The sequence below is a fragment of the Poecilia latipinna genome, unplaced genomic scaffold, assembly GCF_001443285.1.
Source record: "Poecilia latipinna isolate Pla-1442-1.1 unplaced genomic scaffold, P_latipinna-1.0 Scaffold1326, whole genome shotgun sequence".
NCBI classification, from domain to species: Eukaryota; Metazoa; Chordata; class Actinopteri; order Cyprinodontiformes; family Poeciliidae; genus Poecilia; species Poecilia latipinna.
In genome coordinates this window covers 114,303-135,478 of record NW_015113942.1, presented here as the reverse complement: position 1 = coordinate 135,478, position 21,176 = coordinate 114,303, and the positions used below count along the sequence as shown (strand labels likewise).

Here is a 21,176-nt window from a genome sequence, read left to right as displayed (position 1 = left end):
ATCCTACTTTTTTTCAGTTTCAATATTTCCAACTCCCCCCAAAAAAAAAAAAAAAAAAAAAAAACGTGACCCAAGTCTGTCAGTGAAGCTGCTTTCTTTTTTTTTTTCCTTTTTTTTTTCTGGGTGACTTGATGGAAACTGGAAGAGACAGTCTGACTGCAGATGATACAGCTGTGACTTGTCACTCTGTGAATCTTTTCATTTGATATTCTCTGAAATCTCCAGTTACTCTTGATCTGATTGCTCAACAAAGCGCTCCATCCCTGTGATACTTTCTTTTCCCAACCACACAGAAAACATAAACTCCAGGCTCGCTCACAGATAGATGTCACAGTCAAGTGACTCACGTTGCACAGCGGAAGGTGTAATGGGACCTCCTGTCTCTGCCTGAGTTAACTGTATAAGATGTTTGTACATACGTTGTGCTGAACATATGTCACAGCCCGGACTCAGGAGGATGTGAAGGTACGGAGGAGGAGGAAGGCGAGGAGGAGGAGGAGGAGGATGATACAACACGTGAAGGAGACTCTAAAACACTGCTGAAATATTAATTGAGACGAGCATGTATGATGAAACCAACTGGAAGCCAAAGGAAACTCCTGTTGATTTAGATAACAGCATTAAGCCATGTGTTTTGGTCTGTGTAGGCGTGGGCTTATTAAAGGTGACAGGGTTTGAAAATTCAGTTTCAGAATTGCCCGTGTTTTGTTTTTTTCTGTCCAAAGGTTTAAATGGTTATAGTTTTCTCAGGTCTAATGGAGTGCAGGGTAATGGAGAATGGGTCCAAGGTGGTGGCAGCATCATGGCGTGGAGGAGGCTTTTCCTTTAGCAAAACTACAAGTGATACAAAGAAGTTCATTCTTCTGGACAGATATATTAACGATATACGGAGCATAAATGCATATAACATCTTTACAAAAACTGCACACAAGCATCATGGTATCATGCCTTGGAGATCATTTGCACACCCTGATATTTCAGTGATGACTGGAATTCAATACATTGTGCAGGTCTAGTTGCCAAGTTATCAGCATCATGTTTGTTAGGCAGTGGGCAGCTGGCTGGCTGCTGGAGCAGGTAGCCCAACTAATTAACAAGCTAATTGAGGTTCATAGGGTTTGGTGTTATTCTGTGGAGACCAGAATGGCCAAAAGGTATTAGGTTTCTGCACATCAAGCACTTAAGAACTAGAGGAGTGGATTTTTATGTAAGGGGCAGTATTATGTATTTTCCATCCACGTAGTGCCATTGTGTAACACAGTCAAGTAACTGTATTACTTAAGGTTATAAAAATGCTGCGTATGTCAAATACAACTTAGAAATGTGATGCGTTAAAAGTGGCCTCCGCCTCTTTAAGAAACTTCTGCTTTTTCCGACATTCTGCCTTCAGCACGTCTTCACAGCAGTGCTTCTCATTATGCCATTCACACCCGTTACTAGGAGCGTCGGACTGAGAAGTAGTTCTATGCTGAGTTCAGCAGATGCGCAGTTCCACCTGGTGGTTTGCTAATTGCTGCTGCTGCCACTTGTCTGGAGGGGCACAGTGAGGGAGGCGGGGGGGAGAAGGGGGGGTGATCTGTGAGGCAGAGGCTCCAAGGAGGAGCTGCGTGGAAACAGGCGGCGCTTTGGGTGAGCAAACGTTTAGGCACTCCTGAGTGGTTGCCACGGGAGATTCAATGGTTTCTCAAACATCCCTGATTGAATCAAAGGAACATGCCAGGTATGCTTTTGATGAGAGAATAATATAATACATGAAGCTAAAAAAAAAAAAAGAGTTGATTTCACACAATACCACACTTTGAATTACTTTTTTTTTAAAAGGCGATGTATCAGTATCAAAATAATGTTAAATAAATATTATAGATAACCTTGATATGACTAATAATAAATATATCAGCTTAAGTCTGCACTTCTGCTTTTCTGTTTTAAATGAAGAGTTAGTTAGAGCCATACATTTTCTGTTAAAAGTTTTATGTTGATGCAATTTGACGTTAGTGTTTTTGCCCAGGAGTATCATACAGTGTGAAACCCAGCTCCTGATTTGGTCTGTGTGCGGTTCATGTTTCAGAATGACACATTTTGAGGTCGCTGATAGGTTGAAGTTGCTTCACATTTTTGAAACGTTTATCAAATGATGCAAGCTGGAGAGTGTGCGTATATATATATATATATATATATATATATATATATATATCAGTGTTTATCTGTTTGTGGTGTATTTGATCAGCTCATGAGCTAAATTGCACCTTAAATCCCATAGCTCGTCTTGTGTTTGCAGAAGTGCTAGTGAAGCGAGCAATCATTTGGTCCAGTGGGAGAATAATTCAATAAAGCACATTTTGGCTTCACTGTCTGGCCTCCCAGTTATTGCTGTGGCCACACCTTTATACCTTTTACCTCTCTCTCTCTGTGTGTGTGTATGTTTCACACTCATTCCTCTCAGTGTTCGTTGTATTCCAGCGAATCCTCCTTTTGAGCTCCTCTACTGGCAAAATAGGGTTATAAGAAATGAGAAAGAAAAACATACTCTCTCTGACTGAGTTGATAGCAGGAGCTCTATCAGAAAACTGTAGGGGTTTTAAAAGCTTCCTTTAGTACCAGACATTGATCTGGTCCAAAACTGTTGACATTTACAAGGACGTTTAAAGCTGAAGGTGGATTTGTTGCGACAGAATTGTTCCTCTGTAGGTACCACGGCTCACGGGAAGGGATCATTTCAGATACTGAGAGAGGGAGTGATTTACAGAAGGTCTTAGTTATGAATGTTAAAAAGAAGAGGACATGATGACCCTGTGGCGCACCAGCAGAGGGAGCCCTAGACACCCTCCATCCGGACCCTGAGGGCTTACTGATGTAATTGGAGAGAGGATGCTCACAGGTCTTCCTTTTTTTTTCTAGGAGTGTCCTCATCTCTGGGTCCTCTTTACTTCAGCCTATAGCGTGTTATTCTCTGGCAGTTTTGTTGCTTTTGTGCAGAATCATGTTCTTTTTTTTGCTTCATTTAACTACTAAGCCCTAGACTCTAAGAAGGAGTTTGATTTCCTCTCGTGCAACTGAGCACTGATGACTGTACACTAATTAAAAGCAAATGAATAATTTAACTGCTTATTTTGGATGTGCAAACATGAAACTGAATTAAAGAAAAGGAGGGTGGAGAAAAACGGCACAACACTTAAAAAAAATGTTAGTCGCAATTTGGCAAAATACAGCTTTCCATTGAACTGGCCTCAGGGTGTGCAGGGAAATTGCTTTATTGCCTCTCAGGGTCAACATGAGGGTGAGCAGTTTTAGTGCAAAGGCAAGCATGCTTTATGTTAAGCCTCCCCTCGAGTTTAGTCACACACACACACACGTACACACCCCTGCTGCGATTCACACAAGTTCCTGACTTAGGTATAATGTTGGGTCAAAGGTCTCATCTGCTTTAATTGCTTCAATCTATAACGGTTGCTTGTAGTTATCGGCAGAGCCATACCTCAGTGCGCGTGTGTGCGTTCGTGTGAGTGAGGCCGAGAGATGGCTCTGCTCCCATGTAACAGCCATGACCTTGGACCAAACAGGATATAGATCTCCCCTCTCATCAGAGAGCAGCAGACTGGAGCAGCAAGCATGAGCATCCTCTCTTTTTTTTATATAACTTCTGCTCCAATTTCTCGCTAATCCCTTTTTTTTATAACTGCTCTTCTTTGTTTTCTGTTTTCAGCCCTCCCTTGTGCCCTCCATTTCTTACCTTCTAGTTGCTTTCATTCTGTTTGGTTGCCTTGCTACATTTATTGTGACTTTGGATGAGCAGTTGGGCAGAGCTGACACATGGTGCAGCTTCTGTAATGAGGCTAATTGGTGTACTTAGAGATACACCAATCAACATTGTAGCCAGTTTCTGATAATGTAGATACACTTTTCTTAACTCTTACAATTTTTCTATACCATTAGTAAGGAAAATAGCTATTGGCTATATTTATAGTGTCTAGAAGTTGCAAGATAACATCGCCACTTATTTGTATAATTGGTCATCACCATTTCACGCTAACGAGAAGGTGAAGAAGAGTGCACAGTCCTGTTGTTGCTAACACTGTTGCCTTCAATCAACAGCATCTTGGGATAAATTCAAGCCTGAAACATTTCTGCATGAAGTTTGCATGTTCTCCCCTTGCATGCATATTCTCTCTCTTTGGATACTTTTAGTTTCTCTTTGGCCTCTCTAAGTTTTCCCAAGAATAAGTGTATGCTTGCTCTCTATGTTGCCCCTGTGATGGAAAAAAAAAGCCATACTTTTATGGAAATTGCTTTCTTGAGAAATAGTTGTTGGAAGTCTAAATGCTTCCTCAAAGTTTTCCAGTACGATTCTCAATCTCTCTTGCTTTCTCTGAACCTAAATGAGCTGCAGATGCTTTGACCTACAGTTTTCTTTTAACTAGCTTCTTGCACCCTGGTGCATTTTTCATCTCTTAATTTATTTTAAACATCTCACTTAAACTGAAATCCACTAGCTCTGAGTGTTCCCTACTTGGCAATAGTGTCCATACTGAAGAGTGTTGTTTTTGCATGACCTGGCAATAGTTTGGGTAGTGCTTCAGCTGATCAGCTATTGATGTTACTCTTGAGTTTCTCATTGCTCAACTGATCCTAGGCAACTATTGAAACCACTTTGCTTCTCTGCACAAGCCCAAAAACACATCCAGATGGATGTCTGTTCATAGGACACACATAAAGTCGGCATGGCGACTTTATGAGACCCAAGCACCACCTCGTATTCATGAGAACGGAGGATGTGCAACGGATAAATTTTATTACCTGAGACAAAACTGAATGCACCGACGAGTGTAGGTTAACACGAGACCAAAGCGGAACAACGCAGAAACAAAAGTGAGTCTGACATTTAAAGGACCAACACACAGACGGACAAGAATCTAAAGGACACAGTAACCATGGGAAGCTTGCTAGCACGTAAACCGAATCCTGGTGTGCAGGAAGCAGAGAGTTAGACCAACTGGAGGCTCTGGAAGTCAAGCAAGGACACAAACAAAGAACCGTAGAAACCAAAACTAATGAAAAACAAAACACAGACAAGACAAGTAAATGAAAACAAGACGGGAAGAAGATAAAAATCAAAAAAACAGCACAAACCGCCACAAACCGCAGAATCAAGGCACACATGCATAACTACACCCACTCATCCTGTTTTAATGTATGGCTGGGGGGCAGTTAGGTGGTCAGAGAACAGTGTCACATAGTCCGGGGGCTGACTGATAGATGGGGTTATAAATATGAGCCGGTGACAGAAAATGATTCTGCCACGAGGGCTTCGCCTCATCATGGATTCATTGTGCGTTTGGGAGCGTGTGTGTGCATGCGTGCGTGTGTGTGTGCGCGCTTCTGGGCGGTACAGTGTGGAGCTGAGGGGACACAAATCAAACGAGAGAAGGACAAGAAGAACAAAGACTGACAGGTAGCCCAAGATAAAATAAACAGCTCAGCTTCCATACTGAGCCTCCGTGTTGTCGTGCTGGGCACAAGTTTTTTTTTTTCACCGCGGTGGTTTGAATGCGAGGATGCGTAAGCATCCGTAGCGGCATACTTGGTAAACATTTCCTGGTAATGCTTTATATGACATTACCATCAAATATATTCTTTAATCCAGACAACAAAGCACAAAACATAATCAACTCATTGAATTAACACATCAAATAGCTCCTTGTGGTTTTATGTGCGGTTTATGGTGTTCAAACTCGTTGTTGCTGTGAAATAACGGGACCGAATTTGGTTCGGCACATAAAACACTCCCCATAAAACGTATATTGTAAAGATGCAACAAGTCACGCTCATTAGGACCGATTGAGGCGGCAGAGTAGCAGTTGAACTGTGTTTTAATGCTAATGAAGGGGGTAGTACCAGATTTCCTTTCAGGAACTGGAATATAGCAACCAACTTGACCGGTTCATGTTTCGTTGCAAACGACAAACAAGCTTTTAAATGTATTCTCCATGTTTATGCAGGCCTTAGCTACTATTCAGAGCCATTTGGGTCGTTCAGAATGGAGCTCAAAAAGTGAACGGCTCAGGATTTCGATTTGTCTGGTCATTTACCATATATAAGCTGTTTTTTTCGTCACTTCTCTGAGATAGATTAATTTTTCCAGATTAAGAGGAAACGTGTACTAAACCTTTGTTTCTTAACCTGTAAAGTAAATCTCTTTTGGCCACCTTATTAAAAGCATGAAATGTGATGTAGTGAGTAAGTGAACATTTAGAATTTAGCGACTATCTTACAAACATAGGAATAGAAAGTTCCCATGGCTGTGACTACAGTCATAAGAAAAGTGCACCCAGTGACTCATTAGTCCGTAACCGCCTTCATCTTGATGGTGTTGTTTTCCATTTAACTTCGTCAGTTTCTTACAGTGTTGTGGTGGGCATTTTACCCACATCTCATTACAGAATTGCTTTATTTAAATCCTTGAGGTTTGTGGGTGTTTGTTTATGCATAGCTATCATAAAGTCCCAACCTCAGCTTTTCAATAGGCTGAGATCTGGGCCGACCCCAGTTGGCTTTTTTTTTTTTGCTTTTCATTCATGTCATTGTAGATTTACGGTTATGTTTTTGTTCCTTTCCATGACTCACAATCTAGCCCACATCATCACTCCTACCTCACCATGCTGCACAGCTGTTATGAGCTGTTTGTGCTGATATGCCGCACATGCTTGGTTTTGGCTTTGTGTGGAGATGTGCGTTGTGGCCAAGCATCTCCACTTTGGTAATCTGGCCAAAGGACACTGTTCCAAAAACTTTTGGTTCATTTTGACGCAAACCTAAATGATGCTGTCATGATCTTTTCAGAGAGACGATAACTCGTATAATAATTAACAGGTAGTGACTACAGTGCCAGTCGTAATGTGTTTTTTCCAGCCAATGTTTCAGACTGTCTTTACTTCAAATCTGTGTTCTTATTCAATCATTTTCTGCGTGAAATGTTTGCTGTTGTTGGAACACACTTGGTCAGAAGGACCTTTTCATGTAAAAAAAAAAAAAAGCTATTTCATTGAATTAAATAGTGAATCGTTTTAGCTTCAACTTAAAGTACCACTTCAGTTCTCACAGTAAGGGGGCTCGTGTATGTCTTGACAGTTCGTAAGGTTGAATGATTCCTGTAGGATGTGGAGTTCATTAATGTCAGAGAAACCCTTCTGTCATTTTCTGGTGTCTGATGGCTGTGCTGAGGTTTGGGTGTAAGTGGGTTCCCACCTCTTCACCATCAGCACGTGTACTGACCCCTTCCGCCTCTCTCTGAACAAGCCCTTAACTGCTACTCCAATCACTGATCAGTGGGCCTTGACCACTGTCAAGCTTGTCCTCCTCTCTCTCTTTTCCCCCCCTTGCTCCCTCTCCACCTAGCCCTGAACATTTTAGCTTGAATCAAATGTTTACTTCCTTCTTTCCCATCCTTCTGTTATTCTCATGTTTGTTCTGCAGGCTTGTTTTGTGCTGCGCCTGTGAATGATGGCGTAGGCTTCAGCTTCGGATTTAGGTTTTAGGTTTAGATTTTATCATTTAATTACAATCGAAAATGGTTTTGTGATCTGAAAACTTCATTTATTTGCATTTAATTTATTAACAGTTTTATCAAACACCATATAATCAACTCACGTTAGTCAGAACTTTAGCAAGCATTTAATTATTTACATGTATTTAGTATTTTATTTCTATTTATTGTGTTACACATGCATGCTCTGCATGAGAAAATACTGTATCTCCACAAAATAGTTGGTTGATGGAACAATCGACTGGTTGGTTCAAAATGCCCATCCATGATTAATGTATTAAGTAAACTGGAGTTTCGCAATAAAACCTCTCACCTGCCCTGCCAGTTAATATTATGGAGACATTTATTGCATGCTAATCTTTACTATAAAGAACAACACGGTTTAAATTTAAAGGTCCAAATTATTTTTGTCTCCCGTTTTTTCATGGCTGCTCCTTCACACGCAGGTGGTGAGAAGTCGCTTCTGCTCGTGATAAATAAATAAATTAATTCATTAAATAAATGATATCATATTCATTAGCTATTCAGAAAGAGTAGAAAACATTATTTTGAATGTTGTTTAATGAAGTTCTTAAAGCAAAATCGAAATCTGCTAAAATTATTTCTGGAAACCAGAAACCAGAAATTCCTAATTACCCACAAACCTTTGATCGACACCTCTTAAAAGTATAAATGTTACCTCTTATATTTGCATGCTTTTCTATAATTGCTACCTTTGAGATGAGGTGCAGGTCACAGGGTCTCATCATTTTTGAACTGATGTGAGCATCCACAACAGAAGCCGGCCCAAGCACACTTTTATGTGTCATGTGATTTCTTCTTTGCCTCTAACGCTGCAGCCAACTCCTGAGACTCCAGGCCAATTTACCCTCCTGTGACCAACCACTGTGTGACAGCTCTCTGTGCCTGTGTGCGCGCGAGTGTGAGCGTGTATGCTCTGTCAGACGGAATGTCTCGAGACAGAGAACAAAAAAGGTCAAGAAGAGCAGAAAAGAAAAAAAAAATGCACATTTGAAGTAAACGACATTAGAGGCATTCCTAAACCATTAGCTCTGAATTACCTACGCCACCTCTTATTCTCTTGCTCTCGGCTCTCAATAGCTGTTTAATTCAGCTGAGCAGAGCGTTCCACAGCGTCTGGTTTGTACAGCATCTTGTTTCTGAATCCTCGTGTGCTTTGTTTTGTGCGCTTGATGAGTCGTGGACGTACCGAGGGAAGAAGCTTATTAAGGAAAAAAAAAACAAAAAAACAAGTGTCTGGATCTGACTGGGTGTCAGAGTTCAACATTGTAAGCATTCAACAAGCATGCACAGGCGAACTGAAGACCCAATCCCTCCCACCTCCCGGCCTCCCCACATACTCCGGAGCCTCTTCAAGCGACAAACTAGTGCAGTGCTCCTGTGATTGTCTGTAAGAATATCCTCCTTTCAGTCCCTGCTAGCGCTGTCAGCACCACAGGCTAATACGCCTTCTGCTGCAGTGGAGCTCCAATGGTGCAAGCTTTTCATGTGAGAAATATTCCAGAGTTTTTACTTTTGCAGATCTGAAATGAATAAAGTGAAGGTTGGCAAAAAATGTAGACGGCCACATCCCTGTTAATTCTACTGTACCCTTTACATCCTTCAAGCCAGCTGTCTGGAGTACTTTAACGTCACTTCATGATGTTAAAACAAATGTGATTTGGGCAAAGACAGGAGCATATAAACAGGGTGGGTGGATGAGGGAGTTCTTTGTGGATGTGGTTTGGCCCGGGGCGTTCCACAGATGTTTGGTCAGATTAGAATCTGTAATGTTTGGAACTGAGTTAAATGCCCAAAGTTCTATTTCGTGTTCCCAAGAAGTTTTCTTTTTTTCTTTTCTTTTCTTTTTTTTGGGGGGGCGGGCAGCGGTACATTTTCCTGGTGATGCTCTTTTGTAATTTGATGAGAGTTGTCTGTAAAAGTACCATTCTTTGAAAGTAAGGATGTTTAATGTGCCCCAGATAATTACATTTTCAGTCAGTCAAGTCCTCCACTAAACTCTTGCTTGTGAACTATGTTGGTGTACTGTCTGTCATTTAAAGTCAGGCACACTACAAAAAAGGAATGTGTCTAGATTTTGCAATTCTCTAAAATCAGGGTGTATTGTTGTATGTGCAGCTGGGAAAACTGTAAATGTGCTGATTAACCCTGTGCTGAGACACTATGCTAAATCTATCCTTCAGAATCTTTTGTTTATAAAATGGAAATTGGGACACAGTCATAATAATTATGTTCATTATGTTATACCAATGCAGTGTATACTGTCACTGTACTGCCCTCCTGATTATTGATCTTATAGGCATATACATTGTGATGATTGTGTTTACTTTAAAGCGGTATTGGTTTGGTGGTTTCCATGACCTTACAACTCAGAATATTAGGGAACATAAACTCCTGATTCAGAAATGCCTTTCTGAAAGTGCTGAATGATTCTCTGCAGACTATTGCAAATGACACAGCTTGACTGGTGCTATTTTTACCTGTTAGCTGGCTAGCACTGTTTTAATGCATATAATATGTCCCATTCATTTCGCTTTATATGTAGTTGAAATATTCTCACATCTAATGTCTTTCTGTTTGCATCCATTTGTTTTGTTTTTTTGCCCCATTAATAACAGTCAATGATTTACACACATAAGCAGTTGTCAGAGACATGAATGCATTTTTTTTTTAGATTTTATATACCTGAAAGAAATTGCTTTTTATTCAGTCTTCTGATGTAATCTACCATCTGCTGTGAAGTAATTTATCTGAAAACAGGAGCCGATTGTTGAACCAGATGTTTGCAGGTAGGGAAAAAAAAAAAAGGTAATATTCTATCTAAACAGAGCTTTTATCTTCTGCTCTGATGTTGTAAGTCAGCCAGCTATAATTCAGAAACCATCATTTATGCATGCAAGGTTAAACCTAATTGAATTTTCCTCAGCAGAATCAGCTTTCATGCTCAGTAATCTGCACCCGTCTAACAGTTAAGTAAATAGATGTAATATTTCCCTGCACGATTCTTATAATAATTGATTTTAATTTTCCTAATTTAGTCCAGGCCAAATTGAAATGAATTCAACTTTTTTTCTTTATAGAGTTTTACAAAAATCACAGAGAATAGATAGTGGGAAAGCTATGAAAAATGTGGTGAATCAAAGCAGAAGCAGGATTAGACTTTAATTTTTGCCAATTAAATTATTCATACATAGAATTAGTTTGCAAAAGGCTCAAAGTTATTTTTTTTTCTTTTCTCTGAAATCAATCTGGATTCTGTTTTCTTGCAAAAGAAGCGGTTTGGAAATGAAATGAGTATCATTATTGCAAAAAAAGAAAACTTCCCACATACTTAAAAAGCCAGTCATAATTCCAATAAAAAAATTCTGGATATATAAAAATTCACTTAATGAAATATGAAGAGAACAAATGTCTTGAATTCATCTTTTCAAAAATGGGACTTAAAATGCTTGATGAAGACTATGGAATAGTAAAGATTCTGACTGGCAAATATCTATTTGCAGCTGCTTTCTCTGCATGTTATTTTACTGTAACACATTTCCAGCATGCTGAGATTTTATAAAACTTACTCGAAAATGTTCATTTCTTTGTCAAAGGGCGGAGGGGGAAAAAAATTGTTTATTTTGACAAAAACATCACATATAGTAAAAGTCATCTTGAGATTGGAGGGATATGCTGCAGTGCCCGGCTTCAATAAGAGTAGATGAAGAAAAGATGAGAGTGTGCACAGTGAAAGAGCTCAAGGACTGATTGAGAGCCTCTGGTGGTTTGTGGATGAGTGGAGAGCAGTCTGATGAAAAGACAGCAAGTGTAGCTGTCTTGGTAGGATGCCCATTTATTCCTAAAGTTCAGAGCTCAAGTCCTCCCACTCCTTCATCCTGCTCTCCATCCGCTCATTTGTTGCCCTGACAACACTAGCGCCTGCTGAACTGCACGCTCACTGGAGAGGAGGAAGGGGGAAAGGTCTGCGTGTGTGTCGTGGGAATATTCGGAGACATTAAAAGTGTATCTGTCTACTGGTACAGTTACTCAGCAGAGTTTAGGTGCTGATAGAGATGTGGAATTGTGTGGCAGAAATGGTGCAAATAAGATCAAAACAAAACAAAACTATAAAGTAGCTAAATTCCATGGAAGCAGACAAAGGCCATGGTGATTTTGAAGTGTTTTATTACCCGATATCAGATCAGGATTTCAAATCATTGAACTACAGTTGAGTAAGGGATTTGTTTGTCGATATAGATTTCCTGGAGATTGCTCCGCAGGTTGACATTAATTGGTGTTATTATTGCCAATCATGGTGTTAGTTCCAGTGACTGCATAATTAGACTTTCAGTGCGTGTGTGTCTGTCTGTGGATATATACACGCCACAAACAATACCAGTCCATCTGGCACCAACAAACATGGCATGTTTCAAGCTTTTAATATCACTAGCTTCCCCATTTTGACAACAAAAAAATCTACTGCTTTCGTTAAGTTTAGGTCATAAAATATTATATATGGGAATCGACGTTTGTTAGAGGAAATCTAGATTCTTTAATAACATGGAAATAGCAATGACATTCAGTGAATAATGAAAATTATAGAAGAAGCAAAACGTGGCAAGAAAAATGTTTGATGTTAACAGCCTTGTTGTCTTGGATTGTGTTCATTTGCAGTGAATTTCTTTAAATAGAAATTGAACAGGTGCATGTCAAATTATTACCAAAGCACAACTTTTGTGTTTCTTACAAACATGAGACTCTGTGGAAGTGAAATCCACAAGTTTTGCTGTTTCTTACTTGAAAAAAAAAAAAAAGCATAAATATGAACATCAGGCTCTATACTAATGGAAATAATTACACTCATGCTATTTGCAAAACACCCACTACTGTGTTGAAGTTTATCTCAAAATGAATGATCAGCAACTCGTTTACATTTCCTTTTAAATTTTTCTGTTTGCAGAAGATTTTCACTGCAGGACCTTGATTACTCGGAGCTCTGATTAGCATTTTCTTGAAGAAAAAAAAACCCCCAAAGTTTTATTAAAGAAGGAGAAACTCAATCAAAGAAAGACAAAAAAAAAAAAAAACTTTGCATAATGAACATAGTGGAACTTCTTTAAACTCTTACACTTTTAAATTTTTTAAAATGTTTTTGTGGCACCCTTTATTAATTAGTAGCTGGACAGAAAGAAGGGCAGGAAATGGTCCAGAGATGGGAATCGAACCGATATCAACTCTCCCGCCGAGCCACCTGGTGACCCACATCTACCTGTTTTACGTTAACCGTCATGGATTTAAGCTGAAAAGATCTAATGAACTCATTATGTAGTCACTTATTGTGCTCACTGCCGAGGCTGTGCGGTGGTCTCATTGAGCGGTCTTTGTCTTTGTGGCCCTGGCACCGTCTTAAGGTGTGTGTTTGTCTTGTTTTGTGAGTGTGTGCTTGTGTGTGCGTGTGGCTGATTGTGTGTAAGCGTCCTGGCTCTGTTGTGTGCCAGTCTGGCTGTTGGCAGCTTTGTTTGATTTCTGGCGTGTGGATTGCAGCTTCTCGCGGCCCAGCTGAAGCCGTGGACGGCGTCCAACGAGAGAGAGAGAGAGGGACGAGAGACGTTGAGCAGAGAGAAAGAGGGAACAAGGAAAAATAAAACACAGGAGACACAGACACCCCAGAGAGAGGAAACGGCACTGAGAAGATAGAAAGAAAAAGAATAGACACAGAGGGAGATGAGGAGACAAAAAAGAAAAAGACACTTGGATGTTGAGGTTTCAGAATTTGAGAGCGTCGTCTGTAGAGGAATTTGTGATTCAAAGGTTCACACCGCCCACCCCCACTTTCTCCTCATCTTTCACTTCCAGAATGTAAACCTCACAGTTTGATGCTGAAAATCGATGAGACAGCTTGTCTCTCTGTAACCAAACAGCCTTCGCAGTAATCAGGTCACATGTGTATATCCACGGAGCTGAGCGTTTAGTTCCTCTGGTAAGAGCCTGGGAAAGTGAAGGTAATGTTTGTCCATGACTCACGTTTTTTTTTACTCTTATGCCATCGCAGAGCAGCAGCGTTCGAAAGAAGCTGCAGCGTGGGCGTAATAAGTCATATCTGGCTGCTAATCAAGCTGGGGATTTGATTTCACAAAACATGTCTTGGAGTGAGTGATTATGTTTTAGATTATTAAAAAGAGAACCATGGATTAGTTTTGTTGCAGATTTATGATGTAGCAGCATATATGCTGCTAACCTTTTCGCTGCCTAAGCTAACTAGACATTTAGGCTTATTGTTTGCCAAAGTCTCGCCTCTCCTCATGTAAACATTTGCCCATTTTTTTTCATAAATAGCTTCTTGCATCACCGTTCTTCTTCCTCTGACTTCATTTCTTCACACCTCCCTGTCAGAGATGACGGCGCAGCTTCGTCGCACTTGCTTAGTATTTAAAAAAAAGAGAAAATATTAGATTTTTGAGTGTCTTTTTGCTGAAAATAGTTTGATTCCGATATCGGTCTTATTGTTAGTGATTTTCACTGCTTCCACTTCTGCCCAGGTTTATAGTTTGTATTAAACCAATTCCCTATTCAACACATGGAACAAAGATGAAGTAATCAGATTACATGGCAATAGACAGCGAGATTTACGATTGTCAAACTTAAACACAATACAGGCTTTATATTTTTTCTCATCTTTTGAACACGCAAATGCATACAGGACACACACACAGGCTATTTGCATACTGGCTGTGTCAGCAGACTGGAAACCATAGGTTATACATTATTGATGAGTCTAGACATTGATTGCAACTAATAAGTGCTATTGACAATAAGTGTGAAGAGTGGAGAAAAAGTGTTTATGTGTAGCTTTATGTAAGGCTGCAGTTTGGCAAAGGGCTGCAAAATGGCTTTTGAATATGTAACGACATTAGCAGCAATTTAGATTAGCAAGTGGCTCTAAGCTCTCTTTGGAAGCTTTGCACTTTGGTCGAAGGCGCAGGTTTGTTTATTATGTCCACAAACCAGTTTGGTGACTAGGGGTCGCACGTCTTCACGTTTTAAGTCAAGGTCAACAGGTCAAGTTGACTTCGAAGAGTCGCTGTGTCAGTGTTTTTTTTTTTTTTTATGAGTGCAAAACTGCCAGGTTATCGTGCACATATAACTTGCGGCACAATATTTCGGTAGCATTTGCCAGGGTTTGCAGTTCCCGTTTTGTAATTTACCCCACCCAGTTCCTCATTTTTAATCTTCTTGGAAAAATCCGTTTTGTCACGCAATTGCAACTCGTCTACATGAACTGTAAAAAGTCGGTGCAGAGCGAAATATCGACTAGTCTAAAAATTGAGAAGGTGATGCTGCCCTTATTGGTGCATCAAAACAAATCTGTAATATGTTGAAGTTATACATTAACAACACGCTTTAGAAAGAGGTGAGTGTTTCTGGTAGGAGCAATAAACATTTGTATGTGGAAGCACAACACACTGCTATACAGTAGATTTAAGCTATAAACTAAATGGTTGTTGTAGCAGGTGTTAAACTACACTGAACTATGACATGTATAAAAACACTTTGTGGATTTAAACCAACCCAGTTCTCTAAAGTCCAGGTAGCTGCCTTCCAGTAGTCTTTTGGAAATAACTTTGCTGCCTTCTAAGCAAGTAAAGTATTTCATCTGATTTGCACCGTTTAGCCCGACGCAGTGAACGGAGACATGAGAAAATCATAAATTAGTTTGTTTCAACCAGCCCAAATGTCGAAAAGAACAACATATTTACCAGCAGAGCCAGACAGCTGCGGAGAGTTGATGAATGGAAGATTTAAACAGGCTCAATCGCTTATCAAAACAGTTGTCAAAACAATGACTCTAGTTCATGTAAGTAGACTCGACACATCTAGTCTACAACGATCTTTTTTAAATGCAATGTGATACATCGGATCCTGTTTTACATCAGAACAACAAGATGCACTTTGGCTGCACTGAGGAAAACTAGCATATATTGTAAATCAGTTGAAGTAAATGTTTTGTTTTGTTTTTTTTTAAAAAAAGGTAGTCTTAAACATCTTCGTTTCAAGAGCGTTGTAATCTGTGAAAGTGTTAAAACAGCATAATGACACCACACCGACGAGCCTTAATCTCTTTCCTTTCTATCCCTGATAGATGATTATACTGGGGAGTATGTAGCTCACCGCTCTCTTAAAATCATATATGATTACACTATTATGTCCTGTTTCACCATGGCACTCTAAAGCCCTAGACCTCTAGGAAAACACTCTAAAGAGTCTCTAGCTGCTCTAAATACACGCGCAGGCTGGAGGTCTACTCTGACCTTTCGCTGCACAGCACCTCTCCTCTCCTCTGTCGGTCTCATCCCTCTCATTTAATCCATCGGCTCAGCTCCGCTGGGCAACGTCTCTGTCTGCTTCATTATACAATGCGTACAATTATATTGCTTGACTGCGATGTGCGAGCGCGCGTAGACACAGGCAGGAAGATTAGGTGAACTATCACACGCACAGAATTCACATACGCTCACATCTCCACAGCATGGCAGCCCACCCTGCTGTCATGGGGTGCTGGGTTGGGAGAAAAAAAAAAAAAAGGCTGTCTGATGAACAGCATGAAAACCAGAAGCAGAGAGGGACAGAAAGCGGGGGAAAAAAAAAAAAATAGTTACATACATCAGCAGTACAGGCACTTCTAATTCTCTAAGAGCACTTAGTCACATTCCCAAAAGTGTAATGCATTTAGATTATTGCTTCTCATAAAACGAAACATTTTCGTTTTAAATGTTTACTACCTTAAACTGCGCTAAATCTTTGGCTCACGAATTTGATCTGTGATCTGGGGGCTGAAGGTATTAACCTTAAGATTTTTAATAGAGAACATGCAACCTGGCAGAAAACGCGGTGCGTTTGACAGAGGAAAAAGCTGAAGGAAAAGACGCGGCGGTCTCTGCAGATGGATGCTGATTAAATATTGATGGTCAGAGGTGCCGATTAGGACCTGAGTGAGTCGGTCCTGAATAAATCCCCTCACCTAAACGGGTAAGAACTAGTCGCATGTCCTGGCCTTGAACTTTCCTCGACAATTTGTCTAGGTTTTCATTGCGCCTCCTGCGGGTCTTTGTGGTGCTTTGTTGATTCGTTTTTTTTTTAACCTTATTCACTGCTCATTCATTAGTCTCTTGAGCCTAGTTGCAGAGGATTTAACTAAAAAGTTTCTACGTGAGCTAAATTATTTACTTTGCTTTGAAAAACATTTTTGTACACTCAAGTATTTCAGAAAATCAATTTGAATAATAGGCCAAATTAATTTGGGTTAATACCAAATGCAGTGTTCACAGGAATATATCTTTATTTAAAAACTTTTTTTATTTGCCCTTGGTCTTGCTGCTTTTGAGTTTCATTTTTTTCTGTCTAAATTCAAGAAATATGAGGGGGGAAAAGGAGTACAAGGTAAGCTCAGGGCTTTATCAATACATAACACAACGGAAACTTGTGGTAGGAATAGAGTCTCCTTGCTGCAAGGGTGAATAGATGCAGCAGAAAACCTCACTTTTATACACAAAAATCATGTCAGATTTTACGTGTGAAGGTTTCACTTCTCACTGAAATGTCATTCCAGAGCCACCATATGGAATAATAAACTAGTTAAGCTGTAACAAGATCTACTTTGGCCCTAAAAGTCACGTCAAGTTAATGCCACACTTGTAGAAGTTAAGAGTGAAGCCGATGGACTGATTATCAAAAGGCAGTCATCTGCTCTCTCCTTCATTTGACTCGTTAAAAATGAAAGCAGTCACACCTGCTCCTAATTATCTCACCTGCAAGAAGAAGGATTTTTTGGAGTCAGTGAATGTTGATTTGATAGGACACTTGGCAGACATTATGTGCTGACAAAGGAAAAAGTAATAAATGTCTGTGACAAATTAATGCTTTTTTTTTAAAGTGCTAAACTTTATGCTCACAAACGACTGCTGGACTAATCTGGATGCTAGCTCCTGTGGAGTTGTCCTTCATAGGGTTGCTCCCCCTCTTGAAGCTACTAATTTGAGCATTTCATATCCATAGGGATCATCAGTACATGGTAGTAATTTTTTTTAGAAAAGCTCAACTCCAAAGACTTTCTCAGAAAATGCATTTTAAAATAATTAATGTGCTTTGAAAAATAATTGAAAGTCAATTTGTGACATTAATTTTTTGTTTACACTTTGAAGATTTGTATCCTTTCTGGCTCTAAGACATGACATTACCTTTTTAAGTGGAAAAACAGTGTTTTGTCTTTGTGATGCTTTCTCATAGACTATATTTGTTTCCCCTTACATCTTTATTTTGAAGTTAAAATTACAAACCCAAACTGATTGTGATGCCAGTGTTAAAACGCTCCAAAGCAACACATTACGCATTGTATGACTCATGAGGACATTTTTAAGAGCATTTATGTGGTTGTTTTTAGTTTAACATAACGTTTGAAAGAAACACAAAATATCTAGTTGTTTTTTTTCTTGGACATTAACAACTAATGTGTTTGCTTTTCCCCCCCCTCCCTTCTGTTGTTGCAGTTACTTTATTAGACTCCATGTCGGCACTGGCCGACCTCGGCTGGGAGGCTTACCCTAATGAAGGGGTGAGTATCTGCTCCACACGCGCGCACACACACACACATACACACAAACTATTTTTATGCTGGAGCTGCCACCAAAAGTATGACTGATTAAATCAAGCAGGTTGTTCTCTCCTTTTTGGGAAACAGGCATATGACGTTAGCAGTTCAACTGGGGAATATTTCAAAAAGCAAAGGGATCTTAGGCACCTGATGCTAAATTTGAGTGGTGGTGGGGGGGTTGGTTATGGATTATTTCTGCTGTGCTGAAAATACGTTCACGTTGAAGCGTCGACACCTGGCGGTGCTGTAACTTTTGGGATGAGTTGAAGGGACCACTGTAAGTGTGTCAATATTCTTACATAAGAAAAGATGTGTGTGTACAGATTCCTGGTGCTCAAGTGCAACATGCAGGGGGAAGAGTGGCAGGGTGGGGATTGTTGCATAACTGGCCTTTTTCAGGTACAGGAACCAGGGAAGCCTAGAGTGCAGTCACCATGACTCAGAAAATGACAAGAAGAGGAGAGGAAAAGAGTAAGAACGCAGCGGGGGAAAGAATAAGGGCACATTCGATGGCCCGAAATCTGTATGTCACTGTAGCTTGCTGAATGGCTCAGAATTAATTCTATTTCCTCTCATCCGTCGCTTCCCCATTCAGCATCGGTGTGTTAAATTGCAGGATGCCACATGCAGTTTCATGGTCTTGTGCGGCTGAGAAACGACTAAAGCGAGCGAAGCCAAGCAATGTTGTTTTCCCAAGCAATCAAGTGTGTAAAGTTCTCCTAAGTGGAGTACTCCATTTGTTGGGTCATGTTGTGGATGTTTGTGTGTGCATTCGTTCAGAGCGGTTCAGTTTAGTTTGGGATACGTGTTACATTCAGGTGAGCGTTGGACTGATGGCGTCTGAACAAATAACTCTGAAAAATGAACTAATTGACTTAATTCTGAGCAAGTTTTCAACATTAGGGTCAATTTCTTCTCTAGGAACGCAATTTTCAGTGAGGAACTGTTTTCCCTAAAACAGATTCTGAAGAGTACCATTTATGTTTAGGTTTCCCACTAACAAAAAAAAATAAATACTACAACACTAACAACTGAAGTGGTTGAGGCTTTTTCAGTGGCCTTTTGTCCGAGTTCTCTGAAAGAGTTTTTGACAAGCTGTTCATGCGCTTGACGCACAACGTTTCTTCCCTCAGGGTTACAGTTTTAATGAGTACTCACCTGACAGCATCTACCTAGCTACTTACATGGCAAGCTTGACTTTGATTAGAACTGCTGTGGTGTTTTACTTTATTAATATATTGTCACAAAGTATCTACTTTTTTTTACCTTCTCTTTAAGCATTTTTACATGATGGATTCTGATAAACCTAGTTTTTAAAGCTTTCTCCTGATTTCACAAAAATAAAGCTGCCATGAAAAGCAGGACCCAACTGCAGAGAGGATACATGTGTTTTTTTCATTTTTTTTTTTTTTTTACAAACACACGCAAAGGCCACAGGGATCAGGAGACACGATGGAGGCACCAAGATGAGCTGACCAGCTGAGGGATATTTAAACTGGAGAGTTGATTACTGGACAAGGAGCAGGTGGTTGATTAGAAACTGGGTGCAGCTGTGAGGGAAAGCGTGTAACTGAAGTTGAACCAAAGAAATCAAGAGAAACGGCTGATGAAACACACAGATAACTATGGAGCCGAATCTAAACACCAAAATAAAACGAAACGCAAAATTAGATTTCCAAATACAATGACAAAACTGAGAGATAAATTATTAAAGCTATGCTTAGACGACTGGGAAACGTAGGATATCTTTCATTTATCCCAAGAGCATTATTTTCCTCCCAAACATCCCCCTGAAGAATCCATCTGAGTTGTTGCATCTCTGTACCAAAAACTGCAATTTAACCATTTAGACATCAGAATACTTTGTAGAACAGGCCTCAAGTGTGTCAGGGACTGTTTATGAACATTTTAATAGTTAACCAGGTTACGGGAACATCTGCACACATTCCTTCTGTCTTGCAGTCTGTTCTGCTGTGCTAAAAGGATTGCTGTGTCTGTTATCGTTTGCCGTTTTGTGCCTTTGTCCACTTTAATCCCATAGGGATGAGCCATTAACATCTCCCCTGAGTCGCTACACTGAAGCTAGACTTTTGGTACTGCTGGGGGAAAAAAAAAACAACAAAACAAGAACAGACATGTATTGGCTACAGGGTTTGTAATTTATGAGTCTAGTTGCAGAAATCCATCTTGTATCCTCATTATTTATCCTAAAACAATAATTTTGGCACAAATAAGCCAACTCTTTGAAGCCAAGAAGATGATGAGAGGGAACTACAGTATTAGGTCTTGTAAATTTACTTTGCACCTAAATTGGCAGGCCTTGGCAAAAAGGAAACCATATTTCTTGCTTAAAGTATTCTTCAAGGCATGCTGCAGGGGATACGACAAGCATGTGGAAAAAGAATTTTACTTTTAGATTGATTTTTACTAAATGTGTTTTTATTACGATAACGTATACTAGAACTGTCTGTAAACAGTGTGAGTTGCAGAGTTTTTTTTTTGTTTTTTTTAATGTACAGACTTGTAAGACTTGTTCAGCTCAGCACACATTATGCAACTTGAAAAATTGTACATTACTTGACTCACATCAACCTGTAGGAGGTCAACTTTATAGTTATTCTGCATAATAGAAGAAAGACTGCATGACTTGTTGCTGATTCAAGCTCACAACCAGATATATTCTGACATGGAAGACAATTTCGGACAGAGTAGAAGCCATAGCTACAGTGGAATTGATTCCAATCTTAATTTGTTTAGAATGTGCCCAGTCAAAGTACTTAAATTCAATTTATATTCAATTTAAAACAGCAACTTTTGGGCATTTTGCTGTTCTCAAAAGATGCCAGTCCAGTTTGCCAAAGGTTGGGCTTGCACTGTTTTCAGACTTTTCTTAGTAGAACTCAAAAGTCATATACCGTATTTTTCGGACAATAAGCCGCCACTTTCCCCCCATGTGGCTTATAGTCCGGTACGGCTTTTCTGTGG

General features: G+C 39.8%; 1 protein-coding gene across 1 annotated transcript in view; it reads left to right on the top strand.

The window, feature by feature from the left end:
* LOC106961708 (ephrin type-A receptor 3-like) overlaps positions 1-21,176 on the top strand; it is a 116,116-nt gene that overhangs the window by 4,145 nt on the left and 90,795 nt on the right. The window contains exon 2 of the mRNA XM_015055620.1: positions 18,088-18,152. Coding sequence (XP_014911106.1) covers positions 18,088-18,152 — 65 coding nt within the window. The remainder of the gene's footprint in view (positions 1-18,087; positions 18,153-21,176) is intronic.